At 42.9% G+C, this 25,353-nt stretch overlaps 1 protein-coding gene across 4 annotated transcripts in view; it reads right to left on the reverse strand.

Moving 5' to 3' along the window:
• Positions 1-25,353, reverse strand: part of grin2ba (glutamate receptor, ionotropic, N-methyl D-aspartate 2B, genome duplicate a) — a 138,959-nt gene that overhangs the window by 61,594 nt on the left and 52,012 nt on the right. For all 4 annotated transcript variants that reach the window (XM_030407175.1, XM_030407173.1, XM_030407174.1 and 1 more), the window contains 2 exons: positions 3,621-3,764; positions 2,710-2,980 (listed from right to left, as the gene is read on the reverse strand). In XM_030407175.1, the coding sequence (XP_030263035.1) occupies positions 2,710-2,980; positions 3,621-3,764 (415 nt within the window). The remainder of the gene's footprint in view (positions 1-2,709; positions 2,981-3,620; positions 3,765-25,353) is intronic.

Genomic DNA, 25,353 nt, shown 5'->3' on the forward strand with positions numbered 1-25,353 from the left:
AAACTACAAACAGACGAATCAGACGTATACACGTGTAACATCATGAAAAAAGAACATTAAAGTGAATGTAAGCTATGTGACCTAGGGTATCTTTTTTTTTTTTGCCTTATTTTAAACAAACACTGTGACTGGTTCTATTTTGTTTAAATACACCCTTTCTCATGATAAAAAACAAACTCAGCTAAAAGCCACCAAATGAGTAGTCTTTCAGATGCTGTTGCAGTTCATTATGAAGGTGAGGCTGCTCTCAGAGCAGGTTTTACAGACTGTCGCTGCTGAAGCTGTTGAGTAACATCCCTCCATTATGTTCACCTTATTGCCAGTCGACAGAATTGACAAGCACAGATCCTGATGCAGCAGTGCTCTTGTGTGATCTCTATGTATGCTGCTATATTTCACAATAAATATAATCCCACGAATACATAGGATACCAATTGTACTTAAATGAACACAAGACATAAATGATCTACTCTATCTAATGTCTGTCATTTTGTTGTTTAGACTAAAGCCATATTCCCTTTCTTCTTCACTGCACATTAAATGAGTGGATGACATTTAGCCCACTATTTGTCATGATGTCGCATATGATTAATCCCATGATAAGTCAGTGTGAACTGAAAAAGCTTTGTGTGTGTCCATCAACGCAGCCACACGGCCAACTCCCCTTTGTGATCATCCAGGCAGTACATGAGCAAGTCACGATTATCTCCGTGGTAACATAAATCAAGAGCGAAGTTGTTGTGTGATTTACATAACTGATACGGTGATATATCAAACTTTATAGAGTGGAACCCTAATTTGGACCAGACAGACCGATACACACACACACACACACATGCACACACACACACGACCAGAGTTTTGTTCAATCTGGCCGACAAGTAATCATTCTGGCCTTTTGCCATAATAGGTACACACAAAAGCACAAACACACAACCCATTTGATTACACTCAACCATTATTTTCTCATGCAAATTAAACCGTGAACCAACCGCACATTTCACAGACAAATGCACGCAGACATTACACGAAAAAGGTAGTGAACACACTCACTGGCACAAACACGGCCCCGCAAACACAACCCTAACTCCCATTTAGAGTAAATCATCCATAGATGCCAATAAGGGAGCAGAGGTAAAAAGTTTGAGTTACGGCGCTTGAACGGCACAACCATCCCAGGTTGTGTCTGGCAACCAATTCCCAGAAACTGCTGAGGACAGGCAGCAGTGTAATATCTCCTGTTCACTGTAAATCAACAAGCCAAACACCAACAAATTACTAGGCTCATATATACTGCCTGCTCTGAGGTTTGCTCTCCTACAAAGAGTAAAACAGACTGAAGGCGTGGAAAGTTCCATTAGTTCTCACGGTGGCGACATCACTACCAGTTAAAGGTTTGATTCCCACTGAGATCTGGCCTTTCTGAAACCGTCTGTCCACCCCCAAGTACCGCAAGTCCAGTTACATGAGGCACTTTGACAGGTGTGCCTGGCAGATTGCGTGAGCAGGTCGTGTGGTTAATGCACCCCAACTTAGATGTCACTTTGGTTCCACATTTGACCTTCAAAGGTTAGAATGACCTCCAGTGGTGTTGCGGGGGGCAGGCGGGGGTGAGAAATGCTCCCATGCTTTTTATCAGGAAAGGTCAGTTAGTTTCTTGTCTTGCAAGAAAATAAAAAGGAAAATAAAATTTGGAAAGTAACATTTCAGAGGCTCGGTGTTCTCAAAGTCAAGTGCAAGACCTTTGCTGCGTTCCAGAAAACTCGTAACTCAACGTCAATTTTTGACGTCTTAATAGAAAATGCATAATGGAACGCCAATCAAAGACAGAATTTCTACCTGTACACATGGAGCACAATCCATCTACCCAAAATACACAAGGTAGCAGTTGTCTGACGTCACAGAACAATGGGAGCAGCCGTGGGAAGGCCATACAGTGTTTTTGTAGACCACAGCAATTGGGCAAGTGAATGAAAAGTTTAGATTCATTTCCAAGTATAAAAGTGCTGTAAATAAAATGTATAATGACGCCTGTTACCTCATATGTCCTTTTCCTTCCTCCTTGTTGGCATCTTGCACCTAGAATGCTTTGAGGTTGGAAGTTGGAAGATTTAACTGGGAAATTTCAACCTTGTCTTTAAGCTACATGTAGCTCAATACATTGGCACGTCTTGTACAAAGATACATGCCTTCGTCTTTCATGAGTAGATCATGACATTTTTGTGTTTTAGCCTTATAGACACTTTGGTAAGTCTGCAATGATTAATCGCTTAATTGATCAAATTATTCACAAATATAGTATTTTAAGCGTTTCTTTGGTTTGAGTAAGCTTTTAGGGGAAAAAAGTCAAGATGTGGATAAAAAAAAAAAAATCATCATCATGGGCTTTGGGAAACACTGATTGAGATTTTTCACCATTTTCTGACTCAAACTAACCGATTAGTCAAGAAAATTATTTAAGTGGTATGTAGTAAATATGTATGTATTAAATGCAGTAGTAACTGAGAAATCAACAATGAAAATAATAAGTTGCAGCCCTAGATTCAGCGTTTGATCATTCGTACGGCAGTGTTTTAAGCTACATCAGACTAACATCACCACAAGGGATTCAAGCTAGCCATAAATGCTGCACTGCAACCACAGATTCCATCTCAGTCACAGAAAAAAATGCAAGTGGACCTTCATGACATGCTATCTGAGATTTCCTACCTGTGGGGAACTCTGCAGGCACTACGATTGTATCGCCAGCTACCAGCGAGGGCACTATCCATGTATAGCCGTAGCCGGTGATCCCGACAGAGTGGGCCACCTCGAAGATGGTGTTGGCCTCTTCTTTTGTACAGTAGAGGAGAATGACGGGGCTCTGGAGCTTCTTCAGCTGGTTTTGGATCTTTGAATCACCGTCATCTACGGACATGTCGAGTAGCAAAACTTCCTCCAGTTCCCAGCCCACAAAGCTGTTCTCGATGGTACTGCGGATCTGGATTGGGCAGAGGAAGAAGAGGCAGATCAGAAGACAGTAGCATTTACATTTTAAGACTTTTGTTTTTTGTCTTCTTCTTAATATCTTTTATACACACAAGTAAAGTAGTAACACACACAAGACCAGTAGTAAACCTGGTCCCCAGTAAATCTAACCTTTAAAAAAATCAATTAAGTTAATGAAGTAAAATTAAGTGTTAGGTATAGGTTGGGTAGATTAGCAAATTGTCACATGCGGTTAAACAATATTTTCTGTCATTTACCGACACATTTGCATAGGAGACTATTACTTTATTATGGATTTGACACATTTTTGCAGTATGACTATGATATTACATAAGGCACCACTGCAGAATCGATTCCACATAAAGAACGGTTGATGATATCAACCACTGAAGGTCCAGGAGTTGGTCATACCAATCACTGAATGCTTAGCAAACTTGGCTCTAACCAGCTTTATATATTAAAATGTTGCATGTTCATTATTTATACAGTCAATTAACTGGGAAAGGGCTGCAGTTTTTCTAGTGTGACATTAAAGTAATCAGAGATGGAAGCGGCATTCATCTTCCGTTCTGTGTCATCGTGCCTTTACGCCCTGATTATTTGTGCACGTTGTCACAGCTGAGTGCGGTTACCTTGGTGACAAAGTCCTGGTAACCAGGGTAGTATGTGGTGACGATGGAGAAGATGTACCAGTCGTATTCCTCCATGATGTTTAGTATGACAGAAGCCTGCTGCTCGATGGAGGGGCCGAACTGAAAGAACATGGAGTTGTCATCCTGGAAAATGACAGAGGCACACAGAGGAGCAGTGTAAATGGTTATGTAACAATATTGGCCTGAACTTTAATTTAGTTGGCTTTACACACAGAGGAGAACAGATACTACTAAAAGCACAGCAGCGGTTTTGTAACAATATTGGTGCGAACATTAATCTAGCTGCCTTTATTCTCCTGCTCACAGAGGAGAAAGGCGAGAGGACACCAGTGGGCTTGTAATGATACCGGTCATGATTTTCATTAGTTGCCTTTATGACTCCTTTAATGAGTTTGTACACGGGGGCGGCTGGAGCAAATTCTGGGGGACTCAAAGCTGCTGTCCTTAATCTCATCGATCATTTTCATCAATTTGTTTTATTATAGCCGTGTTGGAACAATGCAATTTCAATGTAACCTGCAAGGTGCCAGACATGAGACGATAAATATACTCGAAATGGCACACACCTACTCACGGTCACACGGTACATAATACACTCACAAGTCCCTCGCCTTGGAGAGGCTAGATCTAAATATGAGTGATACAGAATGCACAGCAACCAAACAGCAGTACAGTCAGAGACAGACACACCAATAAACATCGCTCACAGAGTGATATCCAGGCCTGCCACCAGTGTTGAAATGGAATATTGAGCTGGACAGAAGAAGAGGAGGAGGTGAGAAATGCGAGTCTAGACAGAACTCTGCAGTTCTGCAACATGAGCTCGTTATTGTGTGTGGCTGAGCCGGTCTGTGAGCCAAGCTCCTGTGATGTACAATGTAAGATGTACAGTAGTGTGTTTATGTTCTCGGTATGACTGAACCAAATGTGATTTTTTTTTTTTCTTTTTTTTTTTTTTAACATTCAAAGCTTCTGTAGGCGTTTTTTATATTAATCTTTGAATGTATTATATGTTGCAATATTTCATGGCATCAGCACACTGTATAAAAAATGCTCAAACAAAATTCTCAATTTTAATAGTATCAGAGCTGAAATAGATTATTTGTTATTGTAGTTATATAAATGTAATTTTTGAACAGCTGCTAGACCGTCCTGTTAATACAGAAGCCTCTCGTAGTGTGTGACATGCAGGGGAGACAACTGCTTTGTGGCCAGTTAAATTGTTTTTAATGAAAAATTAAATATGGATTGAGGCAGAATATTTCATTAGATAAAAACATGTTGTGAATTTTGGAAATGATATCATTCATCTCTTTTAATGAAGTTCTGGCTTTTACACTTAACAACGCTCTGAATTAATTGGAAATGCTTGGATCACATGAGTTGGAACTGTGCAGAAATAACAGGTTTCAACATAATGAACAGATATGCATTTAAAAGCACATGAATGAAGCTTTGAAGCTATTCAAAACAGCCATATTTCCTAGATATTCGTGCTTTGAATGGGGCAAATTATATGAACGAGAATGAGTTTGTTATGTGCTTTGTCTTTCATTGTGGACTCCATGTGAGTATGGTAGCTGGCAGACAGGACAGGCAGCCAGGGTGCTGAAATCTCCCCGGCTTCTTAGGACTCTCTGTGAGCTTCACTCAACATCAAAGGCTAACCTGCCCCTCCCAGGGGATGCACATGGGTTGATCCGTTACCTTGTTTCTGCATTAATGAGATCAGGGCTTTACCATTGAGGTGGCATGTCGAGAGGTACAATGCGCGCGCGAAACACTTGCCGAAAGCGCTTTCAAATAATGAGTGTAATGTGCTGCATCCGAGAGGCTGAAACATGTCATTATCGTCTCCTGCCGTGTGAAATGAAAACAACGTGCATTCGGTGCTTTGTTTTGAAAATCATGAAATAATGATGCACACATGCTGATGTCGAACTCTTGTTTTCTCGGCCAACTTGGATCCATTTGTTCCTCAACTTTCCATCTCTTCTCTGCCTCTTTCTCTCTCGTCCTTCATCCATCTCTATCAATCTCTCCTCTCGCTCCGCCATCCCATTTATACCAGTGGAATTACTGCCAGGGCACAGTTATAATTGAATTTCCAGATTTGCGCACTCTCGCTCCCCCCTTTATCCTCTACACGGCACCCCAGCCACCATATCCCCCCCTCCACACCATTTCCTCTGGCTTCCTCTCTCTATCGCTTCGCTCTCTTCTTAAGAGCAGTATTAATGTACTGTCCAACGCACTCATTCAGATGCCAGGGGTCTGCAGAATTTTCATTAGCCTTTGAGAAAAATACACGCTATAAGAGGAGCAAGACAGACGCAGAAGCAAAGAAAAGAGGCAGGGTGAGAGATACGGTGATAAAAAAAAAAATCACTTGAGGGTGTGGGTTGAATGTTAAGAAACCTTGAATAAAATGAAGTGCTGCAAAACAGCGCTTCATTTACAGCAACAATAATTAGGGTCTGGCCACATTATCACCTCTGTTGGCACAAGGTGATCGATTAGTGAGTATTAAAATTCCCAGAGGGGGTAGCGAGGCCAGCGAGTCAGTCGGCCAGACGCAGGGAAGCCAGCCAGCAAGGCTTTGAATACGCTTCTGAGCCGGTCACTGTCTTCTCTGTGGATCCACAGCTGACGTCAGCGCTGGCTACTGTACACAGACAACAATACACTACACCACACAATGCAGAGGGATGAATGGCCGGCCGGAGACAGGAGAGAGAGATGGAGAGATGCGGCCAGAGATAGAAAGAGAGCAGATAAAACCGGAGAGGAGGGAGCAGATAAGAGGAAAGGGGAGAACAGAGGGAAACTAAAGTGAGAGAAAAGGAATTAAGCAAGGGAGAACGAAAAGATAGAGATGTACAAAAAGCAGCGAGGATGTAGCCGAGATTTGAAGCCTCCGGAGGGACAGGGGGAGAGGACAATGTGGTGACAATAGGATGAATGGAGAGGAAGAGGGCAGCCTGGCAGACGGCTGTGATCCTGCGCGGAGCGAGTGAGCAGTGAAGGGGCAGGAAGCCAGGAGTCAGTGAAGGAACAGGGAAAAGGAGGCGAATGTGTGTGTGTGTAGCCGTGCGTGTGTGTCAGCCAGTCAGCCAGCCATTTAGGCAGGAGGAGGCTAAGCCTGGGTTGTTCAGCCACGGAGGACTGCTGCTGTCAGAGAAAGGAAGAGAGAGACTGTACACATGTGTGCCCTCCTCAACAGGAGGTGTGTGTGGGGATAGAGACATATCAGCATCTGCCTGTGAGTTTTTTGTATGTCCCTGTCCGTGCATATGTGCGTGTTTGTGCCTCTAATTTTGCCTTTGTGTGCCTGCATGTCCATATTTGTTTGGCCTCAGTAGGGCTCTCTATATATGTGTGTGTTTCTGTGTGTGTGTGTTTGTGTGTAGTCCATGCTTGACAGGCCTTGGTCTGCCAGAGTTGCCTGCTCTGCCCCAGAGCCTCCAAATGAGTGCACTCAAACACTCCTGGAGCAGTTATTTGACTTGGAGGGGAGAGAGAGTCAATAACTCAGGTATTTCAATTACACACACAGGGGCACATCAGTGACCGCAAAAGAAATAGACCCACTTCCAATCTCGCTTTGGAATATGCACACACACAAACACACACACCTACGAACACACACAAATTTGAATGGCTCTGGACACAGACACTGACATCCTCACACACAAAAACACACCGCCGCATTCAAAACCCACCCTCAAACAGCGAGGTGCACTCAAAAACAAGCGACACAAAATGACAAATCAACGATGCAATCGCAGACTAATACCGGAGCGCTGCTGCGGGGACACACAAGCACTCACACAGGCTCCACACTCGCACACACAACGACACGATAAAACACGAGGCACACTGCTAAACTGCTAAGTGTGTTGTAAAGCGATCACATAAAGTGGAACATGGAAACACACTGTGCATTTCACACATTTGCACTTGTATGCGCTGCGTTGTGTACACGCTGCCTTTAAATGTAACCACAGGAAACATCATAATATAACAAACTGCGCCATGGTTCTAGCTGTATGTTCCTCCGTGTCCAATATGACTGACAGCTGGCAGACCCAGTATATACAATAAATCCAGAAAATACATTACTGTCAGATACACGCAGCTCATGTCAGCTGGTGCTCAGCTTACTGGTAAAGCGAAGCAACTTATTTTTGGAATATGACTCACAGATATTAACTAGGCTTGAAAATGATCATTCTATTGCCCAGTTACCTATGTTATGTTTACAATAATACCTTCAGTTATTTTTTTCTTCATCAGTCTATGAAGCATATAAATGAATTATCTTTGGAATGTGTTTCTGTGTCTTCTCAATAGATGTTATTATATAGCTGCTCATGTCGATCCCACAGCTGCTCGATAATTGATGACACATCCTGCTGCTGTTGCCGTTGGTTCTCTCTCTCTAAGGTTTTAAATGAATTTTGGATCTAAACATCTTTAGAGGCCTGTGCTACAAAGCAGGGTTTGTTGTGAGCGAGGTAACACTAAAATTGGGTTAAAATTGGGTTTTCAGAACAGCGGTTTACTTTAATCAGAGTACATCACCATGGTAACTTATGCTGAACACCTAACGTGCTCCGGACCAGGATAAGTATGTGATAACAGATCAATACAGGTAAAAGCACCTCCTTCTGACAAACCAATTCTCTGGAAAATGGCTATTCATTTGCCCACTCAACATTATTGCGATCGTTAGGGTTAGTTAGGCCTGGACACAACCTGGGTATGAACTGATTAGACAGTTTATCTCTATCGTTCACATTCTAATTGATGCACATCAGGTTCAGGAAGGTTTCTCCCCTGTTTTGGATTGGGTACAACTTTATGGACCTGTGAAGACCTCTGCTCAAAACATCTAGGATAATATTCAAAGAGAAAGAGGCATACCTAACTTATTTAAAATGGGTTATTTTAATGACTGTTTGGATCTGAATAGATTATGGAGATAGAGCTTGATCATGAGTCGACTAATTGATTGGTTGACCATCACAGAGCTGTTTTGATAAGCGTTTATAAAAGATGAATTGTTAAAGTAATTTTCCATGCAAAACAAAAAGAAGATTCTGTTTTCAACCTCTGAAATATTAAGACTTCCTAAACTGAATGTCTATGGGTTGTAGACAAGACATTTAAAGACTTAGGGCTCTATCTTAACGATCTGAAACGCAAGTATCAAACGCAAAACGCAAGTAGCTTTGTGGGCGGATCTCAGGCGCTGTTGCTATTATGCCGGCGGGATAAATGACTCTTGAGCCCGACGCAAATCTAAAATGGGTTGGTCTGAAGTAGCTACATTAGTCATAGGTGTGGTTTGGGCGTAACGTGCAATAAACCAATCGGAGCGTCATCTCACATTCCCTTTAAAAGCAGGCGCGCTTGTTCCATGGCGGATTGCTATTATAATGGCAAATTTGCCAGGCGCACGCCAGGAGCGGTTCACACCCGAGGAGACCGACGTTCTCGTCAGGGCTGTAAAAGACCGAGAAGTGGCCTTGTATGGGGATGGGAGAAATCCATCCAAATTAGCTTTGGTTAAACGGGTGTGGGAGGAAATTGCCACAATTGTTTCTAAGGCTGGCATCCCCAGGACATCGCACCGGGCCTCGGGAGCAGTGCGCACGGGCCGAGCAGTGCGCAACGGCCAGCTGATGACGGAGCAGCGCAAACACCAAGGTGCAGAGGATCCAGACCCACCATAGCATTGGCAGCATTGTCAGACCGGACCGCACTGTCCGGGATGCGGCAAGGTATTAATGCCCCTCTTGACCGGGTGGCGATGTTGCTGCAGCCTCTCAGGCGCATCGCCTCAAGTCTCCAAACGCACCACCTGCTCCTGTTGTGCCCCTTCCTCCTTCCTCCTCCTCCCCCCAACTCCATCTCCGTCCACGGCAAAATACCACCAGTGAACGTTTGCGCCGGAACACGCCTCCTCTTTTCGCTGAACCGCCCCCGGGAGCGCAAAGTCATTCCCTAATTTAAGGACGTGCGTCTGTGGAGGGAAAATTCCAATGTGCGCCGAATGCAAAACAGGAATTACACAAGCGCCAGTGTACAAAGTCAATTGCGCTTAGTGCAAGATAGAGCCCATAATCTTGGAATCGGAGAAACGGGGATGGACATTTTCCACTATTTTCAGACATTTTATAGACCAAACCATTAATCAATGAATCTTAAAATTGATACCCAAATTAATTGTTAATAAAAATAATCAATAGTTGCAGCCCTGCCTTTTATGCCTTACATGAACTACTGATATAAAATACAAGAAGGACCATAGATAATGTCGGAGAATGTGGAACAGGAGCTTACATCCTAATTAGCCCTGAAAGAAATACTGGGTTGTCATTCCCTTAGCAACAATATTGATTTTAAGGCACTTTTAATAAACATTAAGTGCACTATACACCATATAGGTATTTTTTTCTTGGTGAGGGAGTATCGAGGAGGCAAAGACAGAAAGAAACAGTGTCGAGAGACAAAGACAGAGATGGAAAAGGTAGAGCAAGCCAGAGTGAGATGATGGTGTCTGTTGCTGGGAGGTTTTTTGGCAATGCATATTTCTATCCTTCCTATAAAGGCTCCTTTGAACTTGAGCGAGGGGGGGAGTGCAGGGTGAGGGGGGTGCTATTGACTGCTGCACTGCCTGATGGGAAGAGAAGCCAGCCAGAGAGAGAGAGAGAGAGAGTGGGAGAGCAAGACGGAGAGAAAGAGGATGGAGGGATAAGAAAAAAGAAAGCTGAAGTGGGAGGCAGGAGGAAAGAGGGAACAGCTGGCCTTCACTTGAATGTAGTGAATTTAAAAGACAGTGGGCTGGAGATATAAACTCACCACAGCCACAGGCATTCATACACACATACATAAACACAAACACGCACACACACACACACACATATGCACACACAGAAACACACACACATATGCACACACAGAAACACACACACTTAGTAGAGATGGATGCAGGGGTACACACACATAAAGCGCCTTCAATTCTGATAAAGCCTGTGAGCACAAGCTGCCACCGCGTGCTGGAATTACGTATTGATGACAAGCCCTCCTCTCCGCTCCCCCTCCATCTCTCTCTGTCCCTTGTTCGCTCTCTGTCGCCTCACACACACACACACACACACACGCACGCACGCACGCACGCACGCACACACACACACACACACACACACACACACACACTTATCATCTCTACCTCAATTAAACCTTCCCTCACTTGGCGTATCTCTTTTTCCCTCTACTTCGCTCTTCTCGTGCCTCATCAACACATTTCTTATCATGGAAGCCTACTTATCTTTAATCAAACACATACAAGCTTAATTAGCCTGCACATTTGTCAGACCATCATCTAATTAACAGTGACCTTATTTTAAGCACTTTTTGAACCTTAGTTAAAAAGAATGTAAAAAAAAAAAAAAAAACGCAGGTCTTCATTAAAATATCCAACTAAATTGTGCTTCTACATGATTTTGATTGCAATGTGGCCATGCTGGCACAGCCAACCGCACCTTCAGGAGGAAAGGAAAAAAAAAAACCCAAAAAGTAAATGGAAGGAACAAATTAAACTGGGTGAGAGACACACTGCTGGAGAGAGGGCGTTTTGTTTTGACATCTTGACATAATCAGATAGTGTCTGAATGGAAGTTAATACCACTTAACACTCAGACACAGGCGCAAGCACACACACGCACACACATACACACACACAAATGCACAGATCGTTTCTCTCTGGCCCATTTCTGCTCTAAGTTTAGCAGACGACCCACCAAGGGGCCTCTGCAGTCTGATGCTTTTCCTGCTGCTGCTCTTGTTTGTCCCCTGGTCCTTGTAGAATGGTAATAGTTCTTTCTGTGTGTGTGTGTGTGTGTGTGTGTGTGTGTGTGTGTGTGTGTGTGTGTGTGTGTGTGTGTGTGTGTGTGTGTGTGTGTATGTCTGCTGGAGTTAGGCTAAGGAGACTAAACAGGGTGGCTGGAAGGAAAGGTGAGTCTACAAAAATATATATATGGTTTACATGGTTTATATCTGTGCAATTGTTTCTGGAAATGAATATCTGGTTTAAGTATTAAATCATTTGAAAAGTAAGTGTCACCGCTGAATGAGTGCATTTTGTAAGATATTAAAGAATATTAGGAAACACAATGGATATGGTGGCCATAGAGAGATAGCCTTTTTAAAAAACAAAGGTAAAGTTGTAAATAATGGATTAAACTGCCTGTTTATCTGTTGTAACTTGAGCTGCAAATGTTAGCATGCCTGGCTTACTAGCTTACCTCCTACCAAAGTTTTTTTTGGAAGGGGGGTATTTTGCCAAAAGAAATGTGGGGAGCTAGAGGACAGTACATGAAACACAGTCAGAGTGTGGACACTGCAGTTATGTGGAATGCACTCTAACCCTACCTCCAACAGAGGTAAACCAGTGCTACTTCCAAAACTAAGGAGAATTTCATTAGGTAAGATGAAATTCAACTTACCTAATGACTTACTTATATTCTAGTCTAATCATCTGCTTTATCACACCCGAACTGCAGCACACATCAGCCAGTCATCCTGTTGCAAGCGCACAGTTGAGATTTGACTGGTGATTCTATACATGCAGTGGAAGTGGAGTCAGGGCTCCCTCCTCATTCTTAAGATATAGGCCTGGTCCTGTTTGCCCAAAATAAGTGACTGGGGGTTTTGCCACAATGGCAGCAGAGTCACAAGATTGGTATACAAGGAGTTTGGTCAACCATTAAGAAGACACTTAGACAGACGATTAAATTAAGCAACATATGAAGAAAAGATGTGTGGCACTGTCTCAATGATGTAAAGAACTAAAAACTAAATCTGGCTGTTTGAAATTACATCTTGCTCAGTCCAGTTCATCCACAGCCATACCAGACCACAGTGACCAAAGCAAAGAGCTAAGAATCTCTCTTTTCAAACAAGAATAAAGGCCCCAGAGTGCTAATGCAGGACAGACATGTACAGATTTAACCAAGTCACAAAAAAAGCCATCCCCAAAGAGAAGAGGGAGGGTCAAAGAATGATCAACACAACTTGATTCAACAAAGCAACTGTCTGAAAGAGAATCTCCTCAGTCTAGATGGAGGAAAAACGTCAATGGGTTGGGAGTGAGTGTAGGGACAGTGAAGACGCTGAGGTTCAGGAGGACCACGGAGTGTCCCAAGGCGGCTGTAAAGTGGTTTAGGGAGGCAGGGAGGCGAAGATGCTTCTGTAGTCAGACATCTTTTTTCCTGTCCCTTGCCCCAAGCAGAGGGGATGAGGGGAAAGGTGCCAGCGGGTTGAGCAGGAGGGAAACAAGACAGAGGGAAGTGGCGGGGGAGTAAGGTCCAGATGAGGGTTGCTATTAATCCATTTATTCCCCCTCCACTTTCTCCGTCTGTCCACTGCTATCTCTTCCACTCCTGTCATATCTGCTGATTTCAATCTCCTGCTCCGGCTTGCCCTCAACACTCGTCTCTCTACACCCCCGCCCCATTATCCCCCTCTCTCCCTCCTTCCCTCTCGATCGCCTTCTTCCCTCCTTACCCCCCTCCGTTTTTTGACAACCTCTGTAACTTCCTCCTGTGCTGCGTCTCTGTCTGCTTTCTTCCACCTTCCCTCTCTCCATCTATCATACATCCCAGGATGCACCTGGGCTGCGCTGTCAGTTGTAGGCCCAGAGCCATCATCATGCTGGGGTTGTTTCTCACCACTTCACACTATGAAAACTGAATTCCCTCTCTCTCTCTCTCTCTCTCTCTCTCACACACACACACACACACACACACACACACACACACACAAACAAACACAAACACACACACTCTCATCTCACATGAATCCACTCGCAGGGTTTCGTAACCTCCCCTAACCCACAATTCTGCAGTTTATCGAAGATACATCACAGCAGGGGCAAAGGTCAACTTTTACCTCATCTTCAACCTATAGAAGCGAGTGAAACATGCAACCACCCTCTCTTCAGGGGGAAGAGAAGGAGTGAGGGGTGAGGAGGAGGGGGAGGGTACGAGAGGCGAGCCGAGAGCAAAGGGAAATAGAGTGAGAGTACAGTTGATATGTGCTTCTGTGTTCTTTTCATAGCAACGCGATAAAGGCTCGCTCTCAGTCACTGTCAGCGGCGAGACCACCCTCTCTATCTCCGCTCTCCATCCTCCTCGCCTCTCCAATCCCATCCCTCCTAAAGCAAAGACTACCCTCTCTATCTCCCTCCTCTTTTATCTCCGCTGCTACCCCCGTCCCCTCATTTTACATTTACATTTCAGGCATTTAGCCGACGCTCTCATCCACAGTGACTTAACGAGTGCAACTGCAGAGCAAGCCTCAAGTCTTCGTTCGTAGACACCTCAAGAAAGCAGGGGCGCAGAGGTCGACGCCGCAGCGGCTCCGTGACAGATGTAACAAATGTTCTGTATGGCTGGAATGATGAGAGAAAGAAATTACTCTGAGGCACGTGCTGAAGAGAAAAACTGAGAAAGGTTTATGCGCACCCTCTCTCACGATGGCCTCAGTCCTCTGTCATCTCTGATTCACACAGACCACCCCGTCTCTGTCTCTACCTCCCCATCCCTCACTTGTAAATCTCCCCCACTGAGGGCTCCATTCATCCACTGTGATGGAAATTCAAATTCAAATCTGCTTTATTGGCGTGACAGTGGCGGGGGGTTGTCTCCACAACAGAACATGTTAGAAGACAGGCTAAGACAATAAGCCAATCTGTATGCTCCTCTTCTCCTGGCTCACTCATTCCAGCCTCCCCTCCCTGACTAACTAACCCTGTTTTTTGCTGCGTAAAGCCGCGCACAAGCACTTAAAACCCTCCTCTCCTCCGCACGCCGCCCTCCCTCCTTTTACACAGTCTCTTAAGATGCTAACGCGCAGGGACACTCCCTCATTATGTCACTATCAGATCCCTTCTTGGTGTGCACTTGTGGTTACCTGTGTCCGTGTGTGTGTTTGTCCTCATTAAAGGTAAGTGGAGCCAGTGGAGCTTTAATGCAGACAAGAGAGCAGAGAGTCGGAGTTGCATGTACTGGAGATGTGAGAGGTTGTTTGGCTTTAGGACAGATGGAGTCAAAACTTGCCTCTGGACTCATGAATACTTCAGACTAGTCACTCTAAGAAGTAAAGGTGCCAAGAAGGGTTCTTTCTGAAGAGGCTTCCAGTTGTTTTGTCTCTGTATTAGAAGGCTGATAAAAAAATGTCACAAAAGTCCAATGGACTTAGGGACACCCCCTTCCACGCATCCCAGCTACAGCAGTATGCCTTGCTAGGCAGAATTTTGTTCAAATACGTATCTTCTTGTGGTTATGACTCATGACTCAATTTCCCTCAAATCCCACAATTGTTAGCCTCTGGAACAACAGTTTACCATTTACCACCTGGCAACAATGACAAGGACTAAAATCTTAGGGATTGTACCTTTAAGTAGTGTTATCACTACACTCAATACAATATACAACATACAGAATACAAATACATCACTAACTAATACAGTGTAGTGCACTTTTATGAAAGAGAAAGTGATCACTGGAAACAGTCAATCTAAAGAAATATAAATTACAGACTATACATGATAAGAATAAAAAGTAATGGGAATAGTATGACCTATGGAAGAAAAATATAGAAAATCAATGTGTTTAGCTATTGGTTTTTGTGTTATATTCTGAGACAATGTTCTTCTGTCTATATATGCTGCAGTGTAGCAGCAAGTGTTGCAGTCTCTGCCTCTTGCTAGTGTCAGAATTGAGTTGTTTGTTCTCTGAGTTGCCAATGTTCGTCTGAGTTCCCCAGCCTCAGTAGCTTGATTGTGGTCACTCAGTCTATATATAGTTCAAGCCTTCATCCGTTCTTGTTCACTCATGGAGCCCTGATAGTCTGGTGTTGTCTGACACCTCGCTAAACAGCATTCAGGCTTACTTTCCCTTTCTGTAGTAGGTATCCCAGTTGATGTGCCCCTCTGTTTTTTCTTTCGGCTATATAATAATGTACACCATACCACATGGGGTTGCGTCAACAATTTTTTGGCTCAAATATATAACACATGTGGATTTACATTAAATTCCCTTTCTTCCAGACATCAGGGATATGTCACCCCCCAATTAAATAGTTCAACATTCTTCCAGTTCCTTCTTCACTTTTTGCCCCTGTTCCCACTGATGCGTCCTCTCCTCTTAAAGCCGGCACATGTTGGCCCTGTCAGTCATAAGTTGACACTTTCTATATTTGACATCTTGACACTTTTTGTCAACTTGTTCCCTCTTTTTCAAAGATTTTTTCAAAGATCTCTGTTCAAGTCCATTTCCAATTTTTACCCCTACCCCCCACTCCGTTGTCCCTCAGAACACAAAGGGGCAATGGTTGAAATGTCCCTCTTTGAAATAGGACAACTGTTCAAGACCCTCAGACGTTGTCAGTAGTAAACAGATGCAGGTTTCGGTTTGAAGTGTGCCTCTGAAAAACCTTAGTTTGGAGGGCCATATAGCCCTAACACTTTGCCCTACTCCTCCATCCCAACAAGAACACGGACACCCTCATCCCTGGGCATGACCATGCAGAATAGAGGGGCTGGACTGAGATGCAGGGGCAAGGGGTATATTGCCATTCAATACTTATGGGTATGGGTCATTTTGACTGCGGCCACTTAACACTCTTTAACACCTGTCGATATACTCAATGAATAAATAACAACAACAAAAAAAACAATTCAAGAGGAAACAGCTCTGTTTAATTCTTCTCACATTAAACACTCTTGTTTCTTCGCTACTTCTCTCTATCTCTCTCTTACACACACACACACACACACATGTGGCTCATCTTCTCTTCCCCTCTGCGTGCTGCCGTGACAGGCGGCCTCTGTGTCTGCCAAAGCTTTTTAACCACAACAATATCTAAATGGCACACAATGGCCCAGAGTCAGCAAGCCGTTAAACCAGCAACCGGCAACCTTCTGCCTGGCAATTAGAAATATTTCATTCACCCTGCAACCCCTGCACACACACGCACACACACACACACACACACAGACACACAGATTCACACCCATCCGTTATTCTCTTCCTGTCTCTCATCCACGTGCTCTCTCTCTCTTTCATCTCTTCCTCCTCTTCTGTTTTCACCCATCCTTTCCCCCTCTCTTTTGCACGTGCACACTCTCACTCACGTGCACTACACCACACACCAATCCACTGTCTTTCTCTATCCCCATGTTTCCTCTCCCCCTCTCTCTCTCTCTCTCACTCTGTCGCCATAGTCGCCCTACAACAGCGGCCCACAATCAGTGTCACGATCGATTAACAGATGTCACACCCCTGGACACGGCATTTACAAAGAACGAGATGAAATGAAAAGAAGGAGCAGGCCGAGATAATAAGGAGAACAGAGAGACGAGGTTCAGCGCGCTGCTGCCGTGTGCTGTGTCAATGGTAAGTGGATACTGAAGCCACTTAAGCACGTCAAACCTGTGGAGGAACTACTGTACATGGTCGTGACGCTTGGAAATAAAAGAGAGCCTGCTCTGTGCTGGTACACGCTGCCGGTCCAACAGTGGAAAGGATTTCGCAACGACACCCGTCTGTCATGCCAAATAAAGTTCACCTCTGAACCTTTGATCAAAGGGTGGAAGAAAAGGGGGAGATGGACAGTTGGACACAGGAAATACTGACTGAAAAACTGCTGAGCTTCACAGGATTTTTCTTAAAAGTGTTCTCTTGTATAATGAGCAAAGAGTGAATTTTGAAAAACAGATAAAAGAATAGATTTAGTTCATTCTGGGTTTTCTACCAATTTAGACTCTGTCTACTTTGATTGGGTTTTTCCATTGTTTGAATAGTTTTATCCACTACCTTCCATACAGATATATAGTAATGTGTACTCTTAATTATTCTTATTAATTATCTGATATAGTTACAAGTTACTTACTTACTACACTTTACTTAAATTAATTCAAGTTTAAATCAAGAATTTAAAGAAGAATAAATAAATCAACAATTCCCTGCAAGACGTCAGATGTGATTTACAGAGACTGTTACAGAGAAAATAGAGGCAAAGTTGCCAGGCAGTTATTTCATGTGGAGTTACTTATATTGAGTTTATAAGATGTTGTCCTGAGGGATCTCTTTGAAAGAGCTGCTCCATTTCTAGCCAAAAAGCATTTTAAAAAATGATCCCTTTATTGTATTACTGGAAACTTCCGTCTCCACATGTGTTGTGGACACACTTTGTCATAGTCAGTTGTCCTGCTGTGAACTTACTCGAAAACATCTCTAGGTTCAAGCGTCCTGAGTGACTAACCATGAACCGCATCATGCCCACCTTGATCCCAGATGGGGACCTTTGTAGAATCTCACTTTACCTAATTTCCTGTCATCTCTCCTCTGTCCATAATATGGGCTTTAAATGCCAAAAAAAACACCAAACTCTTTGTTATAACTGAAAATAATTGCAATGGCTTATAGTACCTATTAAACACAGTGTGCATAAATTTGCACTTACATATGACTTTCTTTCCAACACATTACAGGAGTTAGTCTACTTCTAGTCAAATGTATAAACTCAGTTTAAGCCTGAAACTTTTAGCAAAATGATAAAAAGTGTATTTTCTGTGCGTTGTTGAGTCAAACTCAGCCCCATAAAATACGTAGGAATACTGACCTGACTTGAGTCTGATTGCTTTGGTGTTTATATCAAGCTACACAGATTCCACAGGCAAAAGATATTTTGATTTTATTTATAAAAACTGTTGGAAATGTGGTGAGGTTTGAACCCAAAGCACCAGGGAAGAGAATATCAACCAAAGGTTCTGGGCACCGAATCAAACATTTTGATGAGGAGTGTTTGATCATCCTGAATGATGGTGGTTAAAAATAATCAATGCAAGCACCTCTTCCCAGCCACTGATGCACAGCTGGATTTATAACAAATGGAAGCTGCCTATGAACCCTTTGCTAGCCGATTAACCCCCTTGGCTGTGATTTCATACGCATAAACACCTCTGATGTATGGTTTTCTACATCCATAAGCACTGGTTATGATTTCACACCTAGTCAGCCTGCTCCCATCCCCCCTCCTTGTCTCCTCCCTCTCTCCTCTCTGCCTGACAGTTGGTTTCAACAGCAGCCACGGTATACACACTGTGGAGGTGCGAACTATTCTTCCTCTCCCTCGCTGTGCCTCTGTTGCGCATGCACACATGGATGAATGCACATGTAAGGCTTCTGTGCTGCAACACGCGCATATGAAAGTGTACATACAGATAAAGTGCACCTGTGTACATTCAGACACACTCTCTCTCTTTCACACAACACACACAAACACACACACACACACACACACACACACACCAGCTGTGGCACTAAAGCCAGCTTTTGGCAGTCGCATCCGCTCTCTCCTCGCCTCCCTGCACGCTGTGTCACTGAACAGAAGTTGAATCCTGCATCTGGAGACTGAGCTGGTGACTCACAGACACACACACACACACACACACACACACACATATAAATACATGCATCCATCTCACACACTAAAGCTTTAGTGCTGAGCAGTGGTACATAATGACAAGTATTTATTGGACATACAGACACTGCAGTATCATCCAGCCATGGTAGACAGTGATGGGAGAGGAAAGAAGAAGCCAAAAATAGTCTTGTAGTTTCTATCTACATCTGGACAATGTGTGCATTGTTATCTCCCTCTCACCTTGTTCATATAACTCTCCCCCTGTTTTCATGCGTCTGTTTGCTTCATCACTTCTCTATTCTGCATCTCTCTCCATCCAAGAATCTGAATTCTTAATTAACATCTATTAATTTTGAAAAGATGCTAAAAATATCTGGCAGAACTCGGCATCACCGTGGGGCATGAAAACACACACACACACACACACACAAGCACACAAAAACACATTAGCAGCTTAACCACAGTGCTTGTTTGCAACAAAGGAAAACGGTATATAACACAGAAAGCACATTACGCCGAGTAAAACAAATGCTGGTTGCTGTGATTAAAGCTGTGGAGACATGTTGCACCTTGTTTGTCACCTTAAGCGTGAAACCACCAACATAACACATGGGACTGAAATACAGGTAAGACACACGTGAACTGCAGACCCAAGCAGCGCCTTCGACAACATGAATTAGACAGAGACAGGCAGGCGGGCTGCAATCACCAGACAAATCCCACAGCAGGTAATGGAGGTACAGTGCTGCACTGTACGGCGGCGTGCTTTGCATTAAAGTGAGTTTGTGTGATGTGTTGCCTTGCCTCTGAGAGTACTTTAAGGGTATGAACTCTGAAAGGGGGTATGATATATAGCACAATCAGCGGCTGAGGGCGAGTGGAGAAACAGTATTTACTGCACAGGTAAGCTGGGCTTCAGTCCAGGAAATGAGAGGTGAGATATAATATAAAAATAAATACAAATTAATGCACATGCACAAATGTATCTACTGCATTCACTCTGTTAAGGACATAATTAAAACCATATTTTAAACACTTACCGTCCCAGAATATGCACTGTTTTATAAAACATAACCAGTTGCAGTATGCTAAAAGGGTCATTAGATAAGTTCATTAATGCCTTAATTAGCTAATTATTCAATGTCATATATACTATACTTGCCCTCACATCTCAAACGCATGCCATTAATATATAATCACACCACTAATTATTAAGATGTTGTGAATGAAAAAAAATTCAAATTGAAATGCAAGTCAATGCAGAATCACTCTGTCAAATAAACGTGAATTATTTTTGTCAAATTATGAATTTCATAATCTCTAAAGGTAAAGACAGAACCATAGAGGGACATGAAAAACTGAAACTTAAATGATCACAGTTTACAAACGCTGCTACAAAGTTAGACCATGTTAAACTCAACGCCAATTAGCGGCATTTGTCAGCTATGGCAAAGGGTCTGACAACGAGTTTTCAAAGCGACACGAGTCGACTCACAGAGCTTCAAAGAGGCAAAAACATCTGTGTCCAAACTGCAGGTGCACCGGCTGAAAAACTGCTCGCCTATTTACGATTTTCATAAAGCTGAGATTGACCAGCTGGGACATGATGGACAAATGCAGCACACTGACAGGCAAACATAGGACAGAAGGCTAACATTATCCTGTCTTATGAGGTCTCATGTGGTAGTCGTCTTCAGCAGTGGTGCAAAGTAACATTAACAAAGTAAATTTAATCAAGTGCTACACTTAAGTACTTTACCTGAGTGTGTTTTTTTTATTTCATGCTACCTTTTACCTTTACTAAACGAAATGTATTTGACAGCTATAGTTACAAGTAAAATATTAAGATTTTACATAAAAAGTGACAATAAACTTCTAAATCAAATGGATTATTAAAGATAAAACCAGTTTCCAGCTGTTTTTGGACCCTCCAAAATGCAGTGTTTTGGGGACCCAGGTGTCTGTGAGCTGTAAGCAGATCTACCAAAGGGAGATTTCCCCTATAAACTTCTCTTATGGTTTAATTTCAAGGACGATTAAATTTGTTCAATAGTTCACATACAACCACAGCATAAAGAAAAGTAAAAAAAATAATTAAATAAAAATGAATTTGCTTCTTTCCCATTAATAATCTAACAACTCCTCAGATTTAAAGCAGCCTCCAGGTTTGGAACATCTTGACTACATTTGCTAACAAAGCATAAACATTTAGGCTCCAGCACAGCCATAGGTATCATGGGAGTTGTTGCCTTCATTCTGCAACAACCACCACTGCCCATGAAAATCCGTCTCACGTGACTCAGGCGGAAATGTTCACGGACAAGGTGATGTATTAAAGTTTTATCCAAATCAGGATTAGTCACGTTAGCTGACTTCCTCCCACACTCTCTGACGTATCATCTTATGTTCCAAATGAAAAATGCGCCATTACCTTGAGTACAATTACAGATATGGCCGGGTTTGAACATTGTTGGAAACATTTTAGATAATGTAAGTACACATATCAACAAAATATCTAACAAAAGTCTGGTGGATTTTTGACATTTTAATGCAGCAAATGTATATACATCTTTCAGCTCAGAAAAGTAAATGTTGTTTACACATTGATGCATCAGTATTAAACATCTAATAATGTCATATCACCCTTCACTACAACAGTATGTCACTCACAAGGGTTATGGAATTTCAGCTCGCTTGACCATTCAGGAGAGATGAAGAAGACTCAGAGACACCGATGGCTCACATTAAGATAGTTTATAAAACAATATCTTGGAGGAGCAAAATAACAGCGCTTCTGTCTGCATAGAGTGTTGCCATGATAATCCTCCCGAGTCTTCCCCAATGTCCAAATTCTATCTTACAGCTTCAGGAGGCAGTGCTTCCATACATAGTTATCTGTTTAACAACATAGCAAGCAGGGTGACGCAGAGTCTCTCCCCTCTAGCCAGAGGAATAAGAGGTAAAATAGGTCAGAGACACTTAGTCTGTAAACATAGATAGGTCGAAGGCCTCCATACCAGTTTACGCAAACAGTTAGCTTAGCCTTGGCTTGGTTTGTCAGACATCTGTTCTGTAGATATATCTACAGTAGCTTTGAGTATCTAGGTTGCAGAGACTATGAGAAGATTGCTCGTAGAGGAATCGTCACTATCCAGACTTTAACGTCTGTACAAGACACGTATGTATGAAGAAATAATGTCCTGGGATCATATCTTTAATATTCTTATCAATCATATTTTTCCCCAACAACAAGTACTTTTACTTTTGATTTTAAGTATATTTTGCTTTGAATACTTCTGTAATTCCACTTGAGATTTTCTGTACATCTGTTCATTGTTGGAGTGGGGTTTTACTTAAACACACAGTATGTTAATTTCTGCCACCAGGGGTCTCAATTAAAAGAATAACAATAAAACAGTAGTTTGATGAAGTTGTGAAGTAGACTTTGATCAGGGGAGTTGTTGTCTTCGTTGTTAAATAACCACCATTGCCGATGAAATTCTCTCTGACGTGACTCAGGCAGTAATGTTAATGGAAGAGGTATTGTTTTAAAGTCTAAGTCACATTACAGTATGTTTAGTCATGTTCACCAACTTCCTCACCCTCCCACGCATCATCTGTTTTTTTCTTCTACCAACAGTTGACCAAATGAAACCCACCACTACCTTCAGTAAAATTATTTATAATGATTTCTCTGGGCTTGAATATTGTTGGAAACATTTGGGATGATGAAAGTGCACAGCAAGATATAGAGTCTGAATACCTCCTCCTATACTAATCTTTAAACAGTCCATGCCAATATATTGGGATACCTGCCCTATGCCATGACTGAGGGACAAATGTAAAAGCTGAGGAAGGAAAACAGGGATTATTGAGAAATCAATGGGATTCTCGTGCCACAAACTATAATCCGACATAACATGAGAAATCCCCAGCCTGATGCAAAGCGTCCTGGCTCCAGCTCTGCCTGTTTCTTCTCAGCAATATTAAAATATCACCTGACCAGGATTCTCATTAGACTAAAGAGGCAGGTGCTCCATCATTGGCATTTCACTTCCATCAGGCCGCCGCCCCTGTCCTCCTCAGAGTAATGCGCTCCGCGTGCAGCGGAAAGCGCGACTTAATGTTTGCTTTATTTGTCTGGCCTGTGCAGTCGATAGGGCAGGGGTCACTCCTCTTCAATCAGGCACCAGGTTTACGAGAGGTAGAGGGGAGCAGGGACAAGAGGCAGGATTGGGTAAAAAAGACAGGAAAAGGCAGATGCCGGAGGAAGCGTGGAGTGAAGGCAGGAGAGACAACAGACAAATGCTCCAAACCTTGTTTAAGTTTGCATGACTTTTTTTTTCTCCCTCTCACCCGCACACATTTTGTTCCTCCAGCTTCGTCGCTTCACATCTGTCTCCCTTCCTCCCATCTGCACTTTTCCTGCACATGCGTCACTCTCATCCCTCACTTTCTATCAGCCTCTCTCTTCTTTGTACGTTGTTATGCCCAACACACACACACGCGCGCGCGCTCGCTGCCTTTTTTTCCCACGCTCAACCATCTTTACTCGCGTGTCCTTAACTGTCCTTTCCGACCATGTCTGCTCTTGATACAACCAACATCATTTCCCCCTTTTCATCAGAACTTTATCCAAACCCATCTGTCCATTCTCTTTCATGTTATGCCTCTGTCTCTCACTCCCCTGTGTTATCTTTTCCTCCTGTTCCTGATTGGATTATTATTATTCCCCAAATGGATTTTTGTTCTGACGATTCAACATTTAGAATGAATATTTAAAGTGGAATTTCTAAAGTTATTATCCTCCAAATGGATTATTATGCACTGCACCCAGCTGGAATTTATAAAGTAGAGTTTAGCGTGTTGATTTTTTAAATTTGGCTCGTCTTGTGAGCCTTCTCAACCCCAAATGCTCTATCTCTCTCTCTCGCTCTGTCTCCCCCGCCTTTTCCCTTTGTCTCTCACCATCTCTCTCTCTGTCCTACTTTTGAACCCACTTATTCTATCTATCTCTCTGTCCTCCCTCCAGACCCTCACTCTCACTCTCTGTCTCCCTGCCAACCCGCCCCTTCACCCTCCCGCCCTCCTTCCATTCCCTCCTCTCACTCTTTCCCACTATCTCTCCCTCATCCCGTTTCTCCATTTTTTTTTCCCCTTTTCTAAATCACTCTCCCTGCAATGTTAATTCAAATTGCCTGGTTTGGGAGGACAGTACAGCTCCAATAATGCCGAAAGCACTTAGGAGAACATAATCAATCTCTCTCTCCCTCTCTCTCTCTCTCTCTCTCTCCGAGTTTCTCCCCCTCCATCTTTTTCTCTCTGTTTTCTCACCCTATTGTATATACCCTCCATCTGTGGAAAAGGACTCAAACTATCTGACTCCTTTAATTCTCTCTATCGCGACACTGTTCTAATCGACCCTTTGTTTGAATATTTTATACCTGATCTCTAAATGTCTGTCTTCTGTTAACTTGAGCATACCATGATACTCTATAAGGCCTGGTTTGTCAAAATTAAACCTCTAAAGTGACCCTGTAGATTTCATCGCTTGTAGCTATACGGAGCAAGGTTTTTAGCATGTTTGTATCACACATGATGTACAAGCATGCAGGCAATGCAATCGACACTGCTGCCGGTTTCACATTAATCCACTGATTGACAGGTAACTACGATAACTCACGACAGAAGTAGCGATGCTCCGACGAAAGTAAGCATGAGCTTGCAAGCTAGCAAATCCAGATGTAAACAGTGCAGAGTTTCAAATATTTCAGAAATCGGTTCAACAAGTTTGTGAGACTTTGAGGGCACACAAAATGCATTTCAGCGAGAGACATTGATTGGAAACTTTTTTTTTTTTTGGTTCACAACAAAACTTCACACAGCATCTTTAATGCTACAGCATAAAGCACATTTTAGACAGGAGTGAGTTGTTGGTTTAACAGGAACTGCCAGCCATGATACACATCATTGCCTGACTCTACTAATTATCCTCTTCCTTCACTGGAGCAAATTCCTGCAGCCAGGTTCCAACTTTTTATGGAAAGCCCTCATTAAAGGGTTTTAGGTTGTAAGACCATGGGCACTAAAAAGTCCCTATTCTGACTGGCTGGAAGGTGTGGATTCACGGTCAGTAACCATACAGTTTAACCATACACCTGATGTTATCTTGCTAAATCAATGCACCAGTATTAAATTGTAGCTAAAGACAGTA

The sequence above is a fragment of the Sparus aurata genome, chromosome 23 (genome assembly GCF_900880675.1).
Source record: "Sparus aurata chromosome 23, fSpaAur1.1, whole genome shotgun sequence".
In the NCBI taxonomy this organism is placed as follows: Eukaryota; Metazoa; Chordata; class Actinopteri; order Spariformes; family Sparidae; genus Sparus; species Sparus aurata.